Source organism: Glycine max, chromosome 20, assembly GCF_000004515.6.
Source record: "Glycine max cultivar Williams 82 chromosome 20, Glycine_max_v4.0, whole genome shotgun sequence".
NCBI lineage: Eukaryota > Viridiplantae > Streptophyta > Magnoliopsida > Fabales > Fabaceae > Glycine > Glycine max.
In genome coordinates, this window is record NC_038256.2 from 19,004,073 (window position 1) to 19,022,086 (window position 18,014).

General features: G+C 37.9%; 1 protein-coding gene across 1 annotated transcript; it reads left to right on the top strand.

Moving 5' to 3' along the window:
- The first annotated feature begins 11,330 nt into the window (after window positions 1–11,330).
- On the top strand, window positions 11,331–17,968 carry LOC100807040 (endoglucanase 12). The gene is made up of 5 exons (XM_003556725.4): window positions 11,331–12,165; window positions 15,392–15,699; window positions 16,205–16,802; window positions 16,885–17,057; window positions 17,382–17,968. The coding sequence occupies exons 1-5, from the start codon at window positions 11,763–11,765 to the stop codon at window positions 17,790–17,792; spliced, it is 1,893 nt and encodes a 630-aa protein (XP_003556773.1). The 5' UTR covers window positions 11,331–11,762; the 3' UTR covers window positions 17,793–17,968.
- Window positions 17,969–18,014: the final 46 nt, after the last annotated feature.

Sequence of the window (18,014 nt, forward strand, 5' to 3'; positions counted from 1 at the left end):
TGGCTTTAGATGGGAAGCATTAAATGGTAATTTCTCCAAAGTGCTTTTGGGAATTATGTTTAAACTGGAACCATTATCGATGAGCACCTTGGCTACGACGTGGTCCATGCACTTGACTGATACATGCAAAGCCCTGTTATGCCCTCTCCCCTCAGCAGGGATTTCTTCTTCGACGCAGGCGAGATAATTGTTGGCGGTGATATTATTGACGAGTCCCCCAAAGCCCTCTACAGAGATATCTTGAGCCACATGAGCCTCGTTCAAGACCTTTACTAGCAAAGCCCGATGAGGCTCAGAGCTCATGAGTAGTTCCAAAAGAGAGACCCTGGCCAGGGTTTTGTTGAGCTGCTCAATGACCTTGAACTCGCTCTGCTGAATAATACGGAGAAACTCACTTGCTTCCTCTAGAGACACTTCCTTCTTGCCACAACCATCCCTTTTCTCCGGAAGACCTTTCACTGGAATATCCTCATTCGGAGTGGGGGTCGTTTTGTCATTTTCTTCCACCACCTTTGCCTTCCCCTTAACGTTTGCGGGTTGTGTCGGCAGGTCGGGAGGTGCAAACACACGACCGCTGCGGGTCACACCGCTCAGCCCCGTGATATTGGTTACCTTGGCCGACAATGAGCTGATGTCGGTGGCCTCTTCTTTCCTTTCACTCGGAGGTGTATACCTCCACGGGACTGCGTGGCTGTTTTGGTATGGGACAGGAATAGGTTTAGCTGTTGAGGGGTATCGGGGCTTTTGTGAAGCTACGTCCTTGGTGAAATATATCACCAAAGGTTTAAGCCTTCCAAAACTTCTCTCATCTACGAACTGCATACATATATGCTGCTCTTCCCTCCCCTCATCACCGACTTCCAGTCGGCCTTGATCTATCATTCGTTGCAACAATTCGTCCACTGCTAAACATGTTTCCATGTCATGTAGCTCGCCGGGATGCAACAAACAAGAATCCTCTTCATGCCCACCGTGGGGAATTACACCTCCCTTCTGTAGGGCCTCATAGATACACCTCCTAGGGGTCACCATGTCCTTTAAAGACTTAGACCTGCGCGGCCTATCCGACTCAATGGCGTTAACTGCTCCCTCACCATGATTGGCGAGCAGGTTTGTTTTTACGTTGGGCCGATCCTCTTGAAACGTCAGCCATCCGGCGTCTATCAAATGTTGGACCTTGTATTTAAGGGCTAGGCATTTTTCGGTGGAGTGACCCAGGGTTTTCCCATGGTACGTGCAAGTTGCGTCGTGATCATACCATTTTGGGAAATGATGTTGGTAGATCTTCCCGAGAGTTATTACGGCCATTTGGTTGGCGATGAGGGACGGCAAGAGGTCTTCGTACGTCATTGGGATCGGGGTGAATTCTGGAATTGGCTTCGGGGGAAAGTTACTCATCGTGTTGGAACCAGCACCAAAGTGGGCATTGCCGGCCGGGCGAGTCGTGGTTGGAGCCGGAGCTTGGGGAGCCTCCCTCTAGATGGGGGCGGGCGCTCTAGGTTGTACGGGCGCTGAATTGGAGGAGTTCCCGGCATGAGTTGAAAAGCTCGGATGATGTTGCGCGTACTGATGTGTACCATGAGAGGTCTGTAGGGGCTTGACCCATGCGGGTGCCGAAGTGATGGCATGGGTATCTCCTTCCTTCCTTTTTGCCCCAGTTGCTCCGATTCTCTTAGCATTGGCACTTGTGGAGGAAACGTAATCGAACTTCCCTTTTTTCAACCCTACTTCGATTCTTTCCCCAGCGAATACCAAGTCCGCGAAGCTGGAAGGCATGTAGCCTACCAACTTCTCATAGTAAAACACTGGCAAGGTGTCTACCATCATGGTAATCATCTCCCTTTCGACCATGGGAGGGGCCACTTGTGCTGCCAGGTCTCTCCACCATTGTGCATACTCTTTAAAGGTCTCACCTTCCTTCTTAAACATATTCTGTAGCTGAGTGCGATCGGGAGCCATATTGGAATTATACTGATATTGCCTTAGGAAAGCAGTAATCAGGTCCTTCCAAGTACGGATGCGGGAAGCTTCTAGATTAGTGTACCAAACAACCATGGCTCCAGCCAAGCTATCTTGGAAAAAGTGTATTAACAACTTTTCATCCCTAGAGTGCGCCCCTATCTTGCGACAATACATCTTGAGATGGTTCTTAGGACAAGTCATCCCTTTATACTTGTCGAAATCAGGCACTTTGAATTTGGGGGGGATGACAACATCCAGTACCAAGCAAAGATCTGTCATGTCTGCGAACGGATAGTCACCAAAGCCTTCAACAGCTCTCAATCTCTCCTCGAGGAGATCGAGTTTCCTTCTTTCTTCGGCCGCCGAAGGTGGTCCTTCTGTGGACAAGAATATTGGTTGTGCTGTGAGGTTGGGCTGAGGCAATGTGTTGGGCGCCGGACCCTCGACGGGGATCGGGGGGTAGAAATCGACATTCCCTTGGGCATACTCTCGATGATCTTCATGGACCTCGCCGGGTTGTCGAGGAGGCTCCCCTTTGAGGATGGGGGAAGAGACATGACCCACATCATCATGCATGACTGGCGGCGTGTAATTAGGTGGTAATCCATAAGGGTAAGCCACCCGGTTGTATCCCAAATGGGGGTTGTTGTTGTGCCCCAGTGTGCTCCTTTCTTGTCCTACTGCGTTTGGGGGAGGATGGTGCGGGGTAGCTAGGAGAGTTGGGTCTACTTCGGTAGCCGAACTAACAGCGGAAGCGGTGGCCACGTTTTTCTCCATGAGTTGTCTCATTCCTAACATGGCCTCCATCATGGAAGCCATTTGTTCTTTCAAAGCCGACATGTCGGCTTTCATCTGTTCCTGTGTCTCCTCTTGATCACCCATCGTTCTAGATTTGGATCTGGTGCGGTAGGGATGCCTTGGGGCGCATTTAGTTATGGTGTATTTCCTAAAAAACCAAACATGAGGAGTAGGTAAAGAATAATGAATGCATGCTAGAGATAAAATGCAGGAGTGATTTGATTTGCACTGACTTTTGGAGTAAAAACATGGGATAAACTCATTTTATTCAAAAAGTTATAACTAGTCAAGATCTGAGTGACAATACAAGTTTCCTAGCGGTTTCTAATTATATGGGCCATTAAATCTATCATGTGCTGACAATAGCCGAGAAGTCCGTGGATCTCTTCGGGGGCGGAGTAGGTGTCCGCCATTGCTTTGGCCTTGGCTAGCAATCGGGGAAGTTCTTGACTCCCGTTCAAGGTAAGAGCAAATCGGTCCATCCACATTGTTGCCTCTTGATGTAATGAGTCGATCACCCTTCCTCTAGCCTCCTTTTCCGCGTACACTTGGGCATACTCGTCCGCCACTCTATGCTCGTGGGTCGTGGCTAGATTTAGTTATTCTTGGTATTTGCTGATGATGGCTAACATGTTGGTCTCTGTCTCGCATAACCGCTGAGACAAGTTTCTTTTGGACCTTGAGCAAACCTTCAACTCATCTTTCAAGATCAAACTGTCCACTCGTGATTGGTCCCTTTCCTCTCTCTGGACCCTCGGAACTTGTTTCGGCCGTGCTCTTCCCTACGAGCCCTCTTGGTCTCTTGTTCCAAGGCTTTGGTGGTAGCTGTATTTATATCTCTCAGTTCGGCATTCTCCTTTCGGATCTTTAGAGCTGCTAATTTGAACATTTCTTTGACTGTTTGAGCTTGCTCGAGTTCTATCCTAAGGGCCTGCACCTCTTCATCTTCCTCCAGTGCCTTAACTTCCTCCCTTTTAGCAGTTCTCAAACGTGGGAGCCAATCCAAACCTTGCACGTGGGCTCTCAACCACTTACGGTAGCCACCGATGGGTCTATTTTTACTGCCCCTGAGTTCCTTGTCCTTCTTTCGCACCACCTCCCATGCCTTGCAAACCTTCTGAAGTGTCTCCACGTTGGTCTTATTGAAACCTCGTGAAATGACAGGCGTGATCTCTTCCTCTAATGGTGCCCCTCTCATAGGGTAGCCAAGTTGCCTTATAGCAAGAACGGGATTGTAACTGATGCAACCCCTGGTCCCCATCAAGGGAACATTCAGAAATCCTCCGCACAAAATAAGAACTCTGATTCTTCCTTCTTTTCATCGAGGGAACCAGTTGATAGATGCTCCTTCTTTTTTTGCTAAGAGTTGGTCCCAATTTGCACCTCCTTTCTCTGTGCATGAACGGTGACTTTCTAGCGGGCAAACATGCCTTACCTCTTGATGAAAAAGGTGTGAAACCAACCATACATAAAGAGCTGGAGTACAACAAACAATCCTCGTACTGCTCTTCTCACACCTTCGATCGAAGGTGTCATATAGGTCAGCTAGCATAGCGACAACCGGGTTTTCCTTGTGGTCATGATAGGCGAGAAAAGCGTTGATCGCTGCTAGGTCCACCAACCCATCCACATTCGGAAAGAGGACTCCTCCGAAGATCAATAGTGCGAGAATGTCTATGAACGGGGCCCATTCACCTTTACCTGCCAAGATTCTTGCTTTTGCCTCCAAATATTTTCTCGGTATTCCAACCACCCCATTTTCGACTTGCTTTCTGTGGTCTAATTCCTGCGCCGAGATTTGGACTATCTTAGAAATTCTAGCTAATGGGGGATAGAACCCTGAGAAGAGGTATGGTCTCCTTCCCCCTAGAGGGCATCCTAGGATCTCTTCAAATTCTTCTATCATGGGTGATAGCTGGAAGTCCCCAAAGGTGAAGCACCTCAATGACTGATCATAATACTGGGCGAGGGAGGCAATGGCCTCTGTGGAGACTTCTACCATGGCTAGGTCCCAGATTTTACCGTAAGCTTTGCGAAAAGCTTGCCGCTGGAGCTGACCCATCAACTGCCCTAACTCTTTTAGACTGGTGATCCTTAGGCTCTTGACCTTGACTTGATAGAACCTCTTTTTAAGCGAAGGCATTTGACTTGATCCCATGTTTTACTAAAGTGAAACAAAATCGGTGCGAATCAAAACCCCGACATCTATCATGGGTGGAATGGATTAATGCATGAAGAAATGCATATGATACAGATGCAATTTATGAATACGGGAGCCCGGGAAATTGTCTCCTTCTTAGATACAACGTCTTGGGGTAGCATAGTGCCCGACGCATGTATTTAAGAAGGTGACACGGACCCTCCGTTGGTTTTCCAAAGAGAAGGGATCAAGACAGAACCCATGCATGATGCATATGCAAAAGGCACAACACGAGGATGTACATAGTACGACAATATTCACAAACAAATATAATCAAAGGGGTACACGACATTTGACTACATGCATGGCAGTGTGAAAAAATGGCACGCAGTGTGTTTGCTTCGTACCCCTATTTTAGGGACCTACATGGGAGGGAGCTAAAAGGGCTTTTAGTGATATTTCCCAAGGTGGTCATATCTCACTTGATGGTCTCTAGAGGTATCATCCCCTTCAAAGAACATATTGCAGCAGTATGGACTACTAGCAACAATATGTTATCAAAGAGAAAAACTCTAGATGAGGGTTCACTGTAATCAAGCAAGTCAGAGATCTAGCATGATCACAGATTCACCTCCACTCCTTATGTTCCCACGAGCCCGGGTATAGGGCCCTTTTTCAACTCACCGTATGTGCAAATAGTGTTGGTGTTTTGTGTGCATCAAATGAATAAATATTTACCTCATGCATACATTTTTAAAATGCACTAAAAGCATCAAAGAGTTATATATACAAGAACATAAGAAAAATAAAGGGAAACCAACAAAGGAGAAAGTCATGATAAAACATTGCACAAGATTAAATGGCCTAACTCTCTAAAAGCAGTCCCCAGCGGAGTCGCCAACTGTCGCAACCTACCCTTCGGCAGGAGGGCGACGCGAGACTCACGGGTGCGTATTCCAAGAAAGGAATACGCGTGGAGTCGCCACCAACGTTTATTTGAGTAAAACGTCAGAAAAACTGAAAAAGACGTGGTCTACAAACTTTAAGTGAAAGGTTCGGGAGTTGTATTTACGCACGAGGAAGGTATTAGCACCCCATACGTCCGTCACAAGAGACGGCAACCTTTAATCAAATGTGCAAATATGACTTTATGTTATCTTCTCTATTTTCACGTTCTTATGTCTTTTTATGCCTTTTATTTTTTATTTTTTGTGGTCGACGAGGGTGTTTCCCTTGCTCCTACGTATTCCTCAATTGTGATAAGGAAATCAGACCTATGTAGTTCTTTGAGAACAAAGCATTTGGTTAAATTTATTTTTTTATCCTTTTTTTTTTGCAAGATATGTTTTTATTGAATGAAAGGTCATTTAAGGCGTTGGACCATTAAATAATCTTTCGATTTTTTTTGGAAAGAGAGAAAACATTAAGGCATTGGACCATTAATGATCTCTTTATTTTTGAAAGAGGTAATAAAGTTACATGTTGATTTTAGACCTTTAGAAATCCATGTTTAACCAATAAAAGCGGACAAGACCATTTCAAGGCGTTGGGCCTTAAAAATGGCTTTTTAGGTGATGACAAAAGTTTGATTTATGAATTGATTTTAGCCTTAGTTTCACTTTGGTTATTAGTCGATTCGATTAAGAAAGGGAAATTCTAAAGAAAACGTCCAATTGATTTTTTTGATTTATTTTACTAAAAGATATTTTTGATTATTATATTATTATTTTGCCTCTTTTTTGGTTTAAAACGTGGTTACGGCATGACCGAACGGTCGGAATTCATTTTAACAGAAATTAAAGGATGTTACAATATGAATGATCGGTGGAAATTTATTTTATTTTTGATTAGGCGAGAAAATGACTTAAATAAATGACTAAAGCACGTCAAAAGGGGCTACGAAAAGTAAATGAAATGGAAATAAAAGAACGCGAAACAAATGAGGACCACTAAGGATACATAGAATGAATTGAAAAATTCGATTTCAGGAACTTACCGGTTGAAGACCGAAGAATGATGAAGAACGACAAAGAACGGTTGAAATCTTCGTGAAATCACCCACGGAAACGTCACGGAAGCATTATAGAAGCGCCTCGGCTTTGATTTTCTTCACGAAAACAATTTTTCTCACTAATTTTAAGTGAATCTCAGATACCAGGAGGGTTGAACATTTTTGTTCTTCCCTCCTTTCCCTATTTATAGGAAAAGGAAGGAGAAGCTTGCCACCCAGCTTGCCCCGGAGAGCTAGGTTGCTTTCTCCAAAAGGCACCGCCTTCTGGAGAACTTCCTTGAAGGCCCAAGTGGGCCTGGTTGCTATTTGCACCCCCTGTTTACTAAATACACCCCTTGCCTTTTTTTGCTGATTCTTTTTCCGTAATGTTACGGAAACTTACGAATTACGTAACGATACTTGTTTTCTTTCCGTAATGTTACGGAACCTTACGGATTACGTAATCATCCCTTTTTTGCCTTCCGGAATGTTACGAAAATTTACGGATTGCGCACTAACACTTCCTTTTGACTTTCGGCATGTCACGGAACTTCACGGATTGTGCAACAATGTTTTCTTTTGACTTTCGGCATGTCACGGAACTTCATGAATTGCCTAACGATGGGTGCCAAGTACCTCGAAGTGGTCAAACGAGGGTTGCATCCCAACAACGGATGGTCCCCGGACGAAATTAGGGTATGACAATAGCTAATTTAAGGGCAATCCAATTGCATGAGGGGACCCAACATCTAGAGGCCTGCATGAGAATTGGTCATCAAGCTTACAATGTTGAGATTTTATCAAGCTTAGTTATGCCTCACTTAACCACTTAGGCATTTTAGTTATGTTTACAATGTTGAGATTTTATTTTATTTCTTCTTTTATTTTCCATCAAGTGCATGAAAACTGATTGGTATAAACCATTTTTGAATTGAATAGACATGGGACTTTTGTTGGGTTTTAACATTGAAGCATGAGAATTGTCTCTGCTGGGGTTTTTCCTTGAATCACTTGATCTTATCAAGAATTGCTCGATTCTTGTGGCGATCCTCAAGTCTTATCAAACATTATTGTTTGTGGTGCCTATCTTGTTCTTCCTTTCACATTTTCTATTTCCTTGTTTAATTTCTACATTGCTAATTCTGAAATTTTGTCTGAAATTCTTATTTGCATATCTCTTGTTTTACTTAACCCATTTCAGTGTTTTTTGTGCCTAAAATGTGTTTCAGAATGTCCTCTTTCACCTCATTTTGGAACCGTTCCAATCCTAGTTCTATAGGCTGAGAAACGTATAAAAGTTAACGATACATTTCTGGCTCAATTGGTGTGTGAATCCCATCCTAGAATTGATCCCAATTGAAGCAAGACAAGGGGGATTCACATCATGTTATTAGTTGGTCCCACTAGGCTCTTAAATCCCTTCGTTCCTATTTATAAGATCCAAATTTGAAATGATATTTGTTCCTTTTCATAAGACACAATCTATAATGTTTCTTGCATTAATTATTTTTAGACTAGAAATACCCCTCATTAAATCAAAGAGAGAATGTATTGACAAACAATTAGAAGATAAAGAGTATTAATCACAAGGATAATTTTGGAAAAGTTATAAATTTAAGACCAATTTATTGCTATCAACTAAATTAACCATTTTTCTTAATATCGATCAATTAGGTATTTGGATCCTATATGTAGGAACTGAGGCAGTAATTAAATAAAACACTACTAGTATATTTACTTTATCTTTGGTAACTGTTAGGGATTTTTCTTATGGTCAAGTGAAACCACAAGTTTTGAAAGAGTAATAGGACTTTCGCCCAAGTCGTGTCTCAAAGGACTAGTATTTATCCATGCAATTTGACTTAAAAGACTAAGGTTTTGTAAGAGTATTTTCTCAAAGATTTTTTTTGAATATTTAAAGGATAATGAAGAGTAAATAAATAAAGAAAGAAAGAAGAACTATAAGAACAAGAGTAATGTTAAATGGAATAGCACAAAATGAATGCAGTATTGTTGTGAGAATCGAGAGGTTTGAATAGTCAAGGTTAGACTTGGTTTTCCCTTCTTTCAATATAAAAAACACAATTAATTTAGTTATTCGTGCAATTTATTTCCAATTCACAAATATATTTTAACCCTAATGTCTTAGGTGGAAGAGCCTAAATTATTTAGATTAATTCCCAATGTCTTGGCAAATTAATCTAGATAACCAACATTATCGATTAAGAATTAACAAAGCCTAATTAGTATTGACCTATTTCTAGTGACAATCTCAATTAACTACTTTTCTCAATTTCAAGAACCAAAAGAGTGGTTTCTAATTAAGCTAATGGTTCCTATGATCGAGCAATAGGCGATCAGTCTAGAACAAGCATTAAGAATTGATGAAGAATAATAAAAGCATAAACAATTGTATTAAAAGGAGAACTATATGAGATTAGGTTTAGCCATTTTCCAACCTCGCCAGATGAGAAGATTAAATGCTCATAATGTGAGTACAATTGCTCCTAGAAATCATACAAATGAATTCAATCTAAAAGCCTAGAAAATGATTCGCTCTCTCTCTCACAGAACTATTGTTTTGATTCATGCCAAGATGTTTCTTCATTCGTGCACGGGGTTTTTATAAACTGCTACAGGCTTGGGCCTGGCATGACCTCCTTGCTTAAGTGTGGGTAATTAATGGCTCACTTAGGTGAGGCCTTTTGATCCTTAATGGCCTGGCTATTGTCTCCCTTTTCTTAAGCACACAGAATGTTGCGCTTGAGCAAGGTCTTCGTATCATTGATGGATTTGTGTCTCTCACTAAAGTTCCTTAAGACTTAGGCTTAAGCGAGAACTTCTAGTGGCTTCAAGTGTGTTCTCTGACTTAGCTCACTTAAGCACATAATAGGACACACTTAAGCAAACTAGGCTTCATCAATCAACTTGTAAGTCCTCTCGCTTAAGTACCTAGGGAGATTCGCTTGAGTGAGGCATGTTAGTGGCTTCTCTAAATCAACCTGTCTTGGCTGGTTTAAGCGTATAACAAGCAACGCTTAAGGGATCAAATCCCCACTTATAATTTCTGACTTAATTCCTGCAAAACTCCATAAAAACATAAGAAATACTAGCAATTTAACAACCTAAGGTATCTATGTGTAATTTCTTATTTTATCCTAACTTTAAGTCAAAACAAGACTCAATGTATAAAAGAATACTAGATAATTGCCTCAAATCATGTGTAGAATTAAAGAATATTTGGCAATTATCAGAAACCTAATTTAATCAATAGAAGTTAATATAATAAATATATATTATAAGCTGATATATGTTTCTCTTAAATTACAAATAATATGAATATACATTAATGGAAAATTTAAAACTTCTAATAGTTTTAAAACTAACCTAATATATTTCTCCTAGAACATGAAAGCATCTCTAAAATATCCTTTATAATTAAGTATAGTATCCTAAGACAAATATTTGTCCCTTGAGCTACTAGATATGGTTCCCTTCCCAAGGTTAAATTTGTAGGATGTTATAAAGACTGATTCTTAAGGATAATTTACCTTTAAGCATTTACACCATAAGGCTTAATGCTTAGAGGGTTATTCACTATACGACCAAGATCGTTTCAATGAGACTGATTAATGTTGATAAAAAAATATATTGAACTAACCACAATGTAACAATTGAACCTCTAATATTGGACCTGAGACCTTAGGTCCAATCAAATTCTATAAATAAGGATGATTCCCTTTTATCACCTATCACACACACTCTAAAATTCCATGACGGCTGGAGTGCTTTGGCTTTGGGATCCGGGATCCATAATATAATTTTATATATTTGTGTTCCACAAATGCATACTAAATGGTTTGTAATTAATTCCATTTCAGCTTTATGCAATGTTGTAGACCTGTTATCTAAAGTTTCTAAAATCCCAATATCGAAAAAAAATAGTTTCTAAAATCCAAAAATTTCAAATAACTAATAATTATACTGTTATTCTTTTCAATACAATGAAACAATACGTCTCCTTAATTTGAGTACGAGACTAGACAACTTAAATTTTTCTTGCTGAAAAATGTTAAAATGAAGAGCATCACTTCCAGATCATTAATTTGTCGATATGCAAATATTAGTCGATATGAAATCAATCGGAGGTTCCCAATTAACGCGTTTAAATTTTATGTACATATATAATATAATTAATTTCCAGTCTTCATTTTTGTGGTGGCAGGTGATATTGTGTAGCTGGACGAGTGGACCGTATGTGGGATCTAGGCAATTGTATAATTCCTATTATAAGAAATTCTCCTTCATTTACTTATTCAATTGTTTTTGGTAATACACGAATACTTTAAAGTTCAAAAGTCAGAACACGCAAATTGATGGAAACTAAAGAATGACTAAAATGTTCCTTTTATATTGATGAAAAGAATCTATCTAATTCTTGAAGCCAACCCTCCCCTCTCTCTCTCAAACATATTCATATGTATTTTCATTCCCTAATTCACATCACACCCACACACATATATAATAGCCGTCTAGAATTGGCACTATATATAGTCTAGGATTATCATCTTTCATTCATGCCATTTCTTGGGTCAGTACTATAGCATGCAATTTAATATCCTTCCGTTGTTATATTTGTCCATCCATTTTTGTATAAAAACCCACCACTTATAATAGCGTAAATGATTTCATGTTTGGATTATAATTTTCAGAAGTTAATAGTTATAAGTTTTACATTCCAAACATGATTTTTCTATTTTTAACGTGTTTCCAAACATATCATTAGTATTTTTGTGATCATCGATCATAATCAAGAATAGCCATCAATATCCCATATCATCATATTCATTATCATATATAAGATAATACACCATGCATTCAAGAAATAATTGGGGAGGGTCCTTTGAGATGAGCTCAAGTGGTGAAGAGGTTTCAGGGTACGAGGCTAATAACAACCACAACAAAGAGTGGGATAGGGCAGCACTACTTGAGAGGTACCATCCACAAAGCCAAGATTTGGATGAAACTCTACAAAGCTGGGTTTTGGGGAGGGGTGAGAAGAGTAAGAAGACCAAGTATGTGGACTTTGGGTGCATAATGATCAGCCACAAGGCATTGAAGTGGCTTTTTGGTTCCATTTTCTTGGCTTTCATTGTCATTGGTCTCCCCATCATCATCGTCAAGTCCTTGCCCAAGCACCATTCTCCACCTACACCACCGGATAATTACACCCTTGCCCTCCACAAAGCACTCCTCTTCTTCAATGCTCAAAAATGTATGTTCTACACATCTCATCATCTGCTGTATATATAATATCCCATTTCATATGCAATTCTTTCATATATATACAATATTTTTTTTTCACAATACAAGAAAAACTAACATTAGTGAAAATATTTTTTATTTAAAAAAACAATAATCACTAAATTTTTTTATGGCGTATGTTTGTATATTAACGATATAAAAAGTAATTTTTGTCACTAAATTTAGTTGCTTATATATTAATTAAATTTTTATAGTGTGATCATTTGGTATATTTAATTATTATATCACTTTTTATTAGTTCTATTTGGTTTAGACAATTGATATATATACAAAAAAAAAGTAAATAAAAAATTGACAATATATAGAAGATAATACACTTATATAGTCTGTATTTTTTTTCTCCGTAAATGATATAACATTATGTTGTATATATTAATTTAGTCCATATTTAGTTGTTTATAACAAAACTAATCACAATTCTTCATGCAGTCATACCCGTACATATTCACACGCGTGCATTTGAACGTGGCTATCATATATAATTGATGGTGAAATATGACTTTTTATTTAATTATATCACATGTTAAGAAAAATAATATTTTTGCTATATACCTATATAAAAAATGTGATAAAAGAAGAACTAGTAAGTAAAATAAAGTAAATGTCAACATATAATGCTACTCTTCTCAATAATTATTTATGATAATTGAAAGGGATAAACCCTTGTAGTTTACTAATAATGGACTGAAGCTGTTTTGTTTAAGCTTTGCTCTGGTACGTCAACTTCTTCTAAGAGCTGCAAGTTCATTAAATATAACTACGTGTTGAACTGTTGATTATAAGTGTATGTTTAGATTTGTTTATTTTTTAAAACAATTGTTTAAAAAACTCACTAAAAAGTTAAAAATAAACGATAAATTCTTGGAAAAAAATGTTTTTAACTAGCACCATCATATTTTGTTATTATTGTCAAAGACCAGCTTTCAAGCGTCTTTTCACTACATTAATTAGTTGCTTTTGATTTTTTTTTTCTTTTTTTGAATTAAAAGTGGTCCTCTGATCTAGTTTTTTACTGATTCAAAAATATTATATCAATGGACGGCTTTTTTGTTTTTTGGGCGCAAATGTATGTCGCCATTATTTGACCGCTTCCATTGATTTGGTAAGGTAATTGCCAAACAACCTAAGACCCAATGATCGCGACCACTTATATTATATACATTTTACTCTAGCTAAAATATTTTACATTGTTATGGTACAATTCTAAATTTAATTTTAAATGTTTGATAATTGATTCATTTTTTAATAATTATATAGGTTATGTTTAAAGTTTAATGTACTTAGTTCCTTATGGATAATATAATTGTTTTTTTATGGTTTTTAATATATCATAATTTGATTGAATTTTTTTATAAGTATTTGATTGAATAACTTATATAATAATTTTTTTTGTTACAAAATAACATGTTCTAGAAGAATGAATGACTCAGTCCAAGAAACAAAATGAAAAAGTAGATTGGGGCATCTCGAGATGAAAAACTGACAACCTTAAACTGATTTATTATGTATGTGCATATAATTAATATTAATATTAATAATTTATTTCCCCATCAACAGCTAAGATTTAATATTTTTTTGAAGGGAGTTGCTTGCTTTAAAAAAGTCAGATAACATAAGGTCCAAAGGGGTTAATTTTGGGGGGGTTTTCCCCTTTCCCCAAACAAATTGGAAAGAAAAAATTTTTTTTTAAAAAGGTTTTTTTTTTCCTAAAAAAATTTTTTTGGGGTTTTTAAAATTTAGCTTAATTAAAAATCCCCCCCCCCCCCCCCCCCCCCCCCCCCCGCCTGCTACATATAGACTCAAATTTGATCACGGAACCTTTTTTAAGCTCTATTTATAAATTTTTGTTATGCTATTACAAAGTATTTGATTGTGATGTTAAATTATATATCCTATAAATATTACATATAAGGTGTGTTTCATTGATAATCCAGCCCTCTAATCAGATCAATTCCTATATATCCAATATACATTTTATGTTTGGAAGGCTATCTATTCAACTATTTTTTTATGAGATGAGGATCTGTTTGTTTTTCTTAAAATAATGATGGGTATTTTAATATTAATATTATTTTTTTTTTAAAATTTTATGGGCTAAAAACCTAGCAAAACAAATTAACTAATGACCAGTCATTGAAAGGAAAGTGATAATATACGCTTATTCGGTATGTTTGGTTTAGAAGGAAAAGAAATGGAGGGGAGGAGGGGAAAAAAAGAAGAGTTTCTTTATTATTATTATTATTATTAGAATTGGAATCAAAGCCTAAAATATTTTCCCTTTAGTTTTGCTTCCTGCTCAATATTTAACAAAATTTAGAGGGAAGCATACCAAAATTGTCAGGCCCCACCTAATATTTGTGAATGAAAGAAATTATCATGTTTTCATATCCTGGGCAGGACCATTTCACGTGCATGACATATCGGCGAACAGGATTTATATAAAAACCACACTATAATTTTCATCTCTTAATTTTTCACCTTATTTTTAAGGGTGTAGCATACCTAATAGTCCTTACATAGTTACATTTACAATCACCCTTCACTCCCACAAACTTTTAGTTTCAAGTTCCAACTTTTGTTTTTATACAAACTTTTTTTTTTTTCATGAAAGTTAAGTTTAAATTAATTTTTTTATTTTCCCTGAAAATTTAACTAAGTAAATAAAACAAATGTTAATCAGTTTCTTTAGGACTCTAGTTATGAAACTAAAAATAATTTTTTTATTAGAATGCGTAAAATTAAACGATTTATAATTCTTTTTTAATAATTTTTTATAATTTTTATAATAAATATTTTTATTTTAATTTCTTAGCTAGTGTCTCTGAGATACAAGACCTTAAATTAAGAGAAAGTTATTCATTCTTATAGACCTTTTTATTGACAAACTGAATTATATATGCTTTCTCGTTCATAATCAACTGATCAATACAAGATGGAGCAAAGCTTAAAACTTGGAGACTAGAATAACTCGGAGGCGCTTTTGCTTTCTAATGATCCCACATTCAGAGCTATAAGATGTTGAACCAAATTAAACTATCAACTACCCCTATATAGTCCATTTTTTGAAATCCACATTTTCCAGCCCACATTCATCCTTATAGACCTTATTAGTAGTTATTATAATAACCAAGTTCTGATTTGAATGATCTAATATATTATTAATTGTGGTGGTGAAGCTGGGAGATTGCCTAAGAGCAATGGCATTCCATGGAGAGGGAACTCAGGGTTAAATGATGGAAACGACACTACTGATGTGAAAGGAGGCTTGGTTGGAGGTTACTATGATGCTGGGGACAACACAAAGTTTCACTTTCCCATGGCTTTTGCCATGACAATGTTAAGCTGGAGTGTGCTTGAGTATAAGCAAAAGTATATGGCTATTAATGAGTATGCACATACTCGAGAACTCATCAAGTGGGGTACTGATTACTTGCTCTTGACCTTCAACAATTCTGCCACCAAAATTGACAAAATTTATGGCCAGGTATATAATAATTAATAGCACTAACTCTTCTTCTCCACACTCCACTTCTCTTTCTTCATTTTTCTCCATATTCTCTTCATCAAGTAGGTATAGATGAAGTAGTGAAGAGTATGGGCTATAAAATTGATGTGTGTGTTTAGGAAATGTAGCTATCTGGATGGAATCAATGGCTAATCATTAAGTACCATGGAGAAGGCATAAATTTTCAATTTAAAACAGTGTTCATGAAGTCTAGTTTTCAACTTACTCCCACATAGCGTAGTTTAGGACTAAATGGGTGAACGTTCGATGTGGGCTTTTATACAAATCTCCCTCACCATTAAGACCAGCATAAATTTTTGGTCGCTTCAAATTTCTCTATTTCTTTTGTGCTCAACAAATGTTTTCTTATTTGTCCTACTTTAGCAAAACATGAAAACAAAGGGTAGGAAGAGAAAGCATATTTGATATCACAATGAACACAAATTTGGATGCTGAAAGGAATAGAATCTGCATTTCATGTTAGGTTGGCGGGAGTCTAAATGGTTCCACCACACCAGATGATCACTACTGTTGGCAAAGGCCAGAAGACATGGAGTATCAACGTCGCACCATATCCATACATCAAGGTGCTGATCTTGCAGGGGAAATGGCTGCAGCATTAGCATCAGCCTCTATAGTTTTCCAAGATGATGTTGCCTACTCCAAAAAACTCATCAAGGGTGCTCAAACCGTGTTCGACTTCGCGAGAGATAGCGGTAAGAGGAAGCCGTATAGTCGCGGGGAGCCTTACATTGAACCCTTCTATAACTCCTCTGGCTACTATGATGAGTACATGTGGGGTGCTGCTTGGTTGTACTATGCCACTGGAAATAGTACTTACATTTCCTTGGCCACCAATCCATCCATATTCAAGAATTCCAAGGCATATTTCTTGACTCCTGATTTTAGTGTTTTGAGCTGGGATAACAAGTTACCGGCTGCGATGTTGTTGCTGACACGGTTCAGAATGTTTTTGAATCCGGGATACCCGTACGAGGACATGCTGAAGATGTACCACAATGTCACTAGTCTTACCATGTGCTCTTATCTTCATCATTACAAAGTCTTTAACAGGACCAGAGGTAATTAACCCAGACATGTGTTTTATTGCTTATTCAATTAATCTCTTAACTTTCAATATGATGAGGTGCATGAAATTTGCAGGGGGATTAATCCAATTGAACCATGGACAACCTCAGTCTCTACAATATGCAGCTAATGCTGCTTTCATGGCATCACTTTTTGCTGATTATATGCTAGAGATTGATGTCCCTGGATGGCAATGCGGTTCTACTTATTTCCCAATATCAGCTCTGAAGGCATTCGCAACCTCTCAGGTACCTTCTCCATTCAATTCCATTTTCATGCATTTTACTTTGCTTTGTTAGAATGAATGTACTCCAAGGGACTATTTGGTTTCAAAAGAAAACAAGTCTTTGCTTTGACAATAATTACATAGATACTAGCTACATTATTTTCACCTAGTTTCCTATACAAATTATTTGGAAATAAAGGAAAAATGAGGTGACATTTTTTTTTCAAACCAAAGAGAAAGAATGATCCTGGTTGAACATCCCAAGCCTTTTTATTCTGTTTCAGCCTCTAACTTTCATATTAATTGTAAATAATTAACAGTGTGTTTTTATTTTCTAATGGAACAGATTGAGTACATCTTGGGTAAAAATCCCATGAAAATGAGCTACATAGTGGGGTTTGGAAACAAATTTCCTAAGCATGTTCATCATCGAGGAGCATCCATACCAAATGATCACAAACATCGCTCATGCACCGGGGGTTGGAAGTGGCGTGACACTCCTAACCCGAATCCTAACACGATCACAGGAGCAATGGTTGGAGGACCAGACCGTTTTGACCAATTCCGTGACTCGAGAAAGAATTACAACTTCACTGAGCCAACCCTAGCCGGAAATGCAGGACTAGTTGCTGCATTAATTTCCTTAACAAGTACCACAGGCAGTGGCATTGACAGGAACACCATTTTCTCAGCCATTCCACCACTTGGGCCACAAAATCCTCCTCCACCACCACCTTGGAAACCAATCAAAACATAAAATTACTTCAAACCAACCAAAGCCTCTCTGTATTGAATTCTTATTTTGCTATAGTGGTCTTGACACTTTCAAATTTCAATTTACTACTCATGCATGTATGTTTATAAATGACTGAGTCACTTGTATCCTCTTAAATATTATGTTCTATTAGTATTATTATAACCTTTTCCTTTGCAAAACCGTAATTTGGTTAGTCCTGTGAAGGCATATTGAAAAGAATAA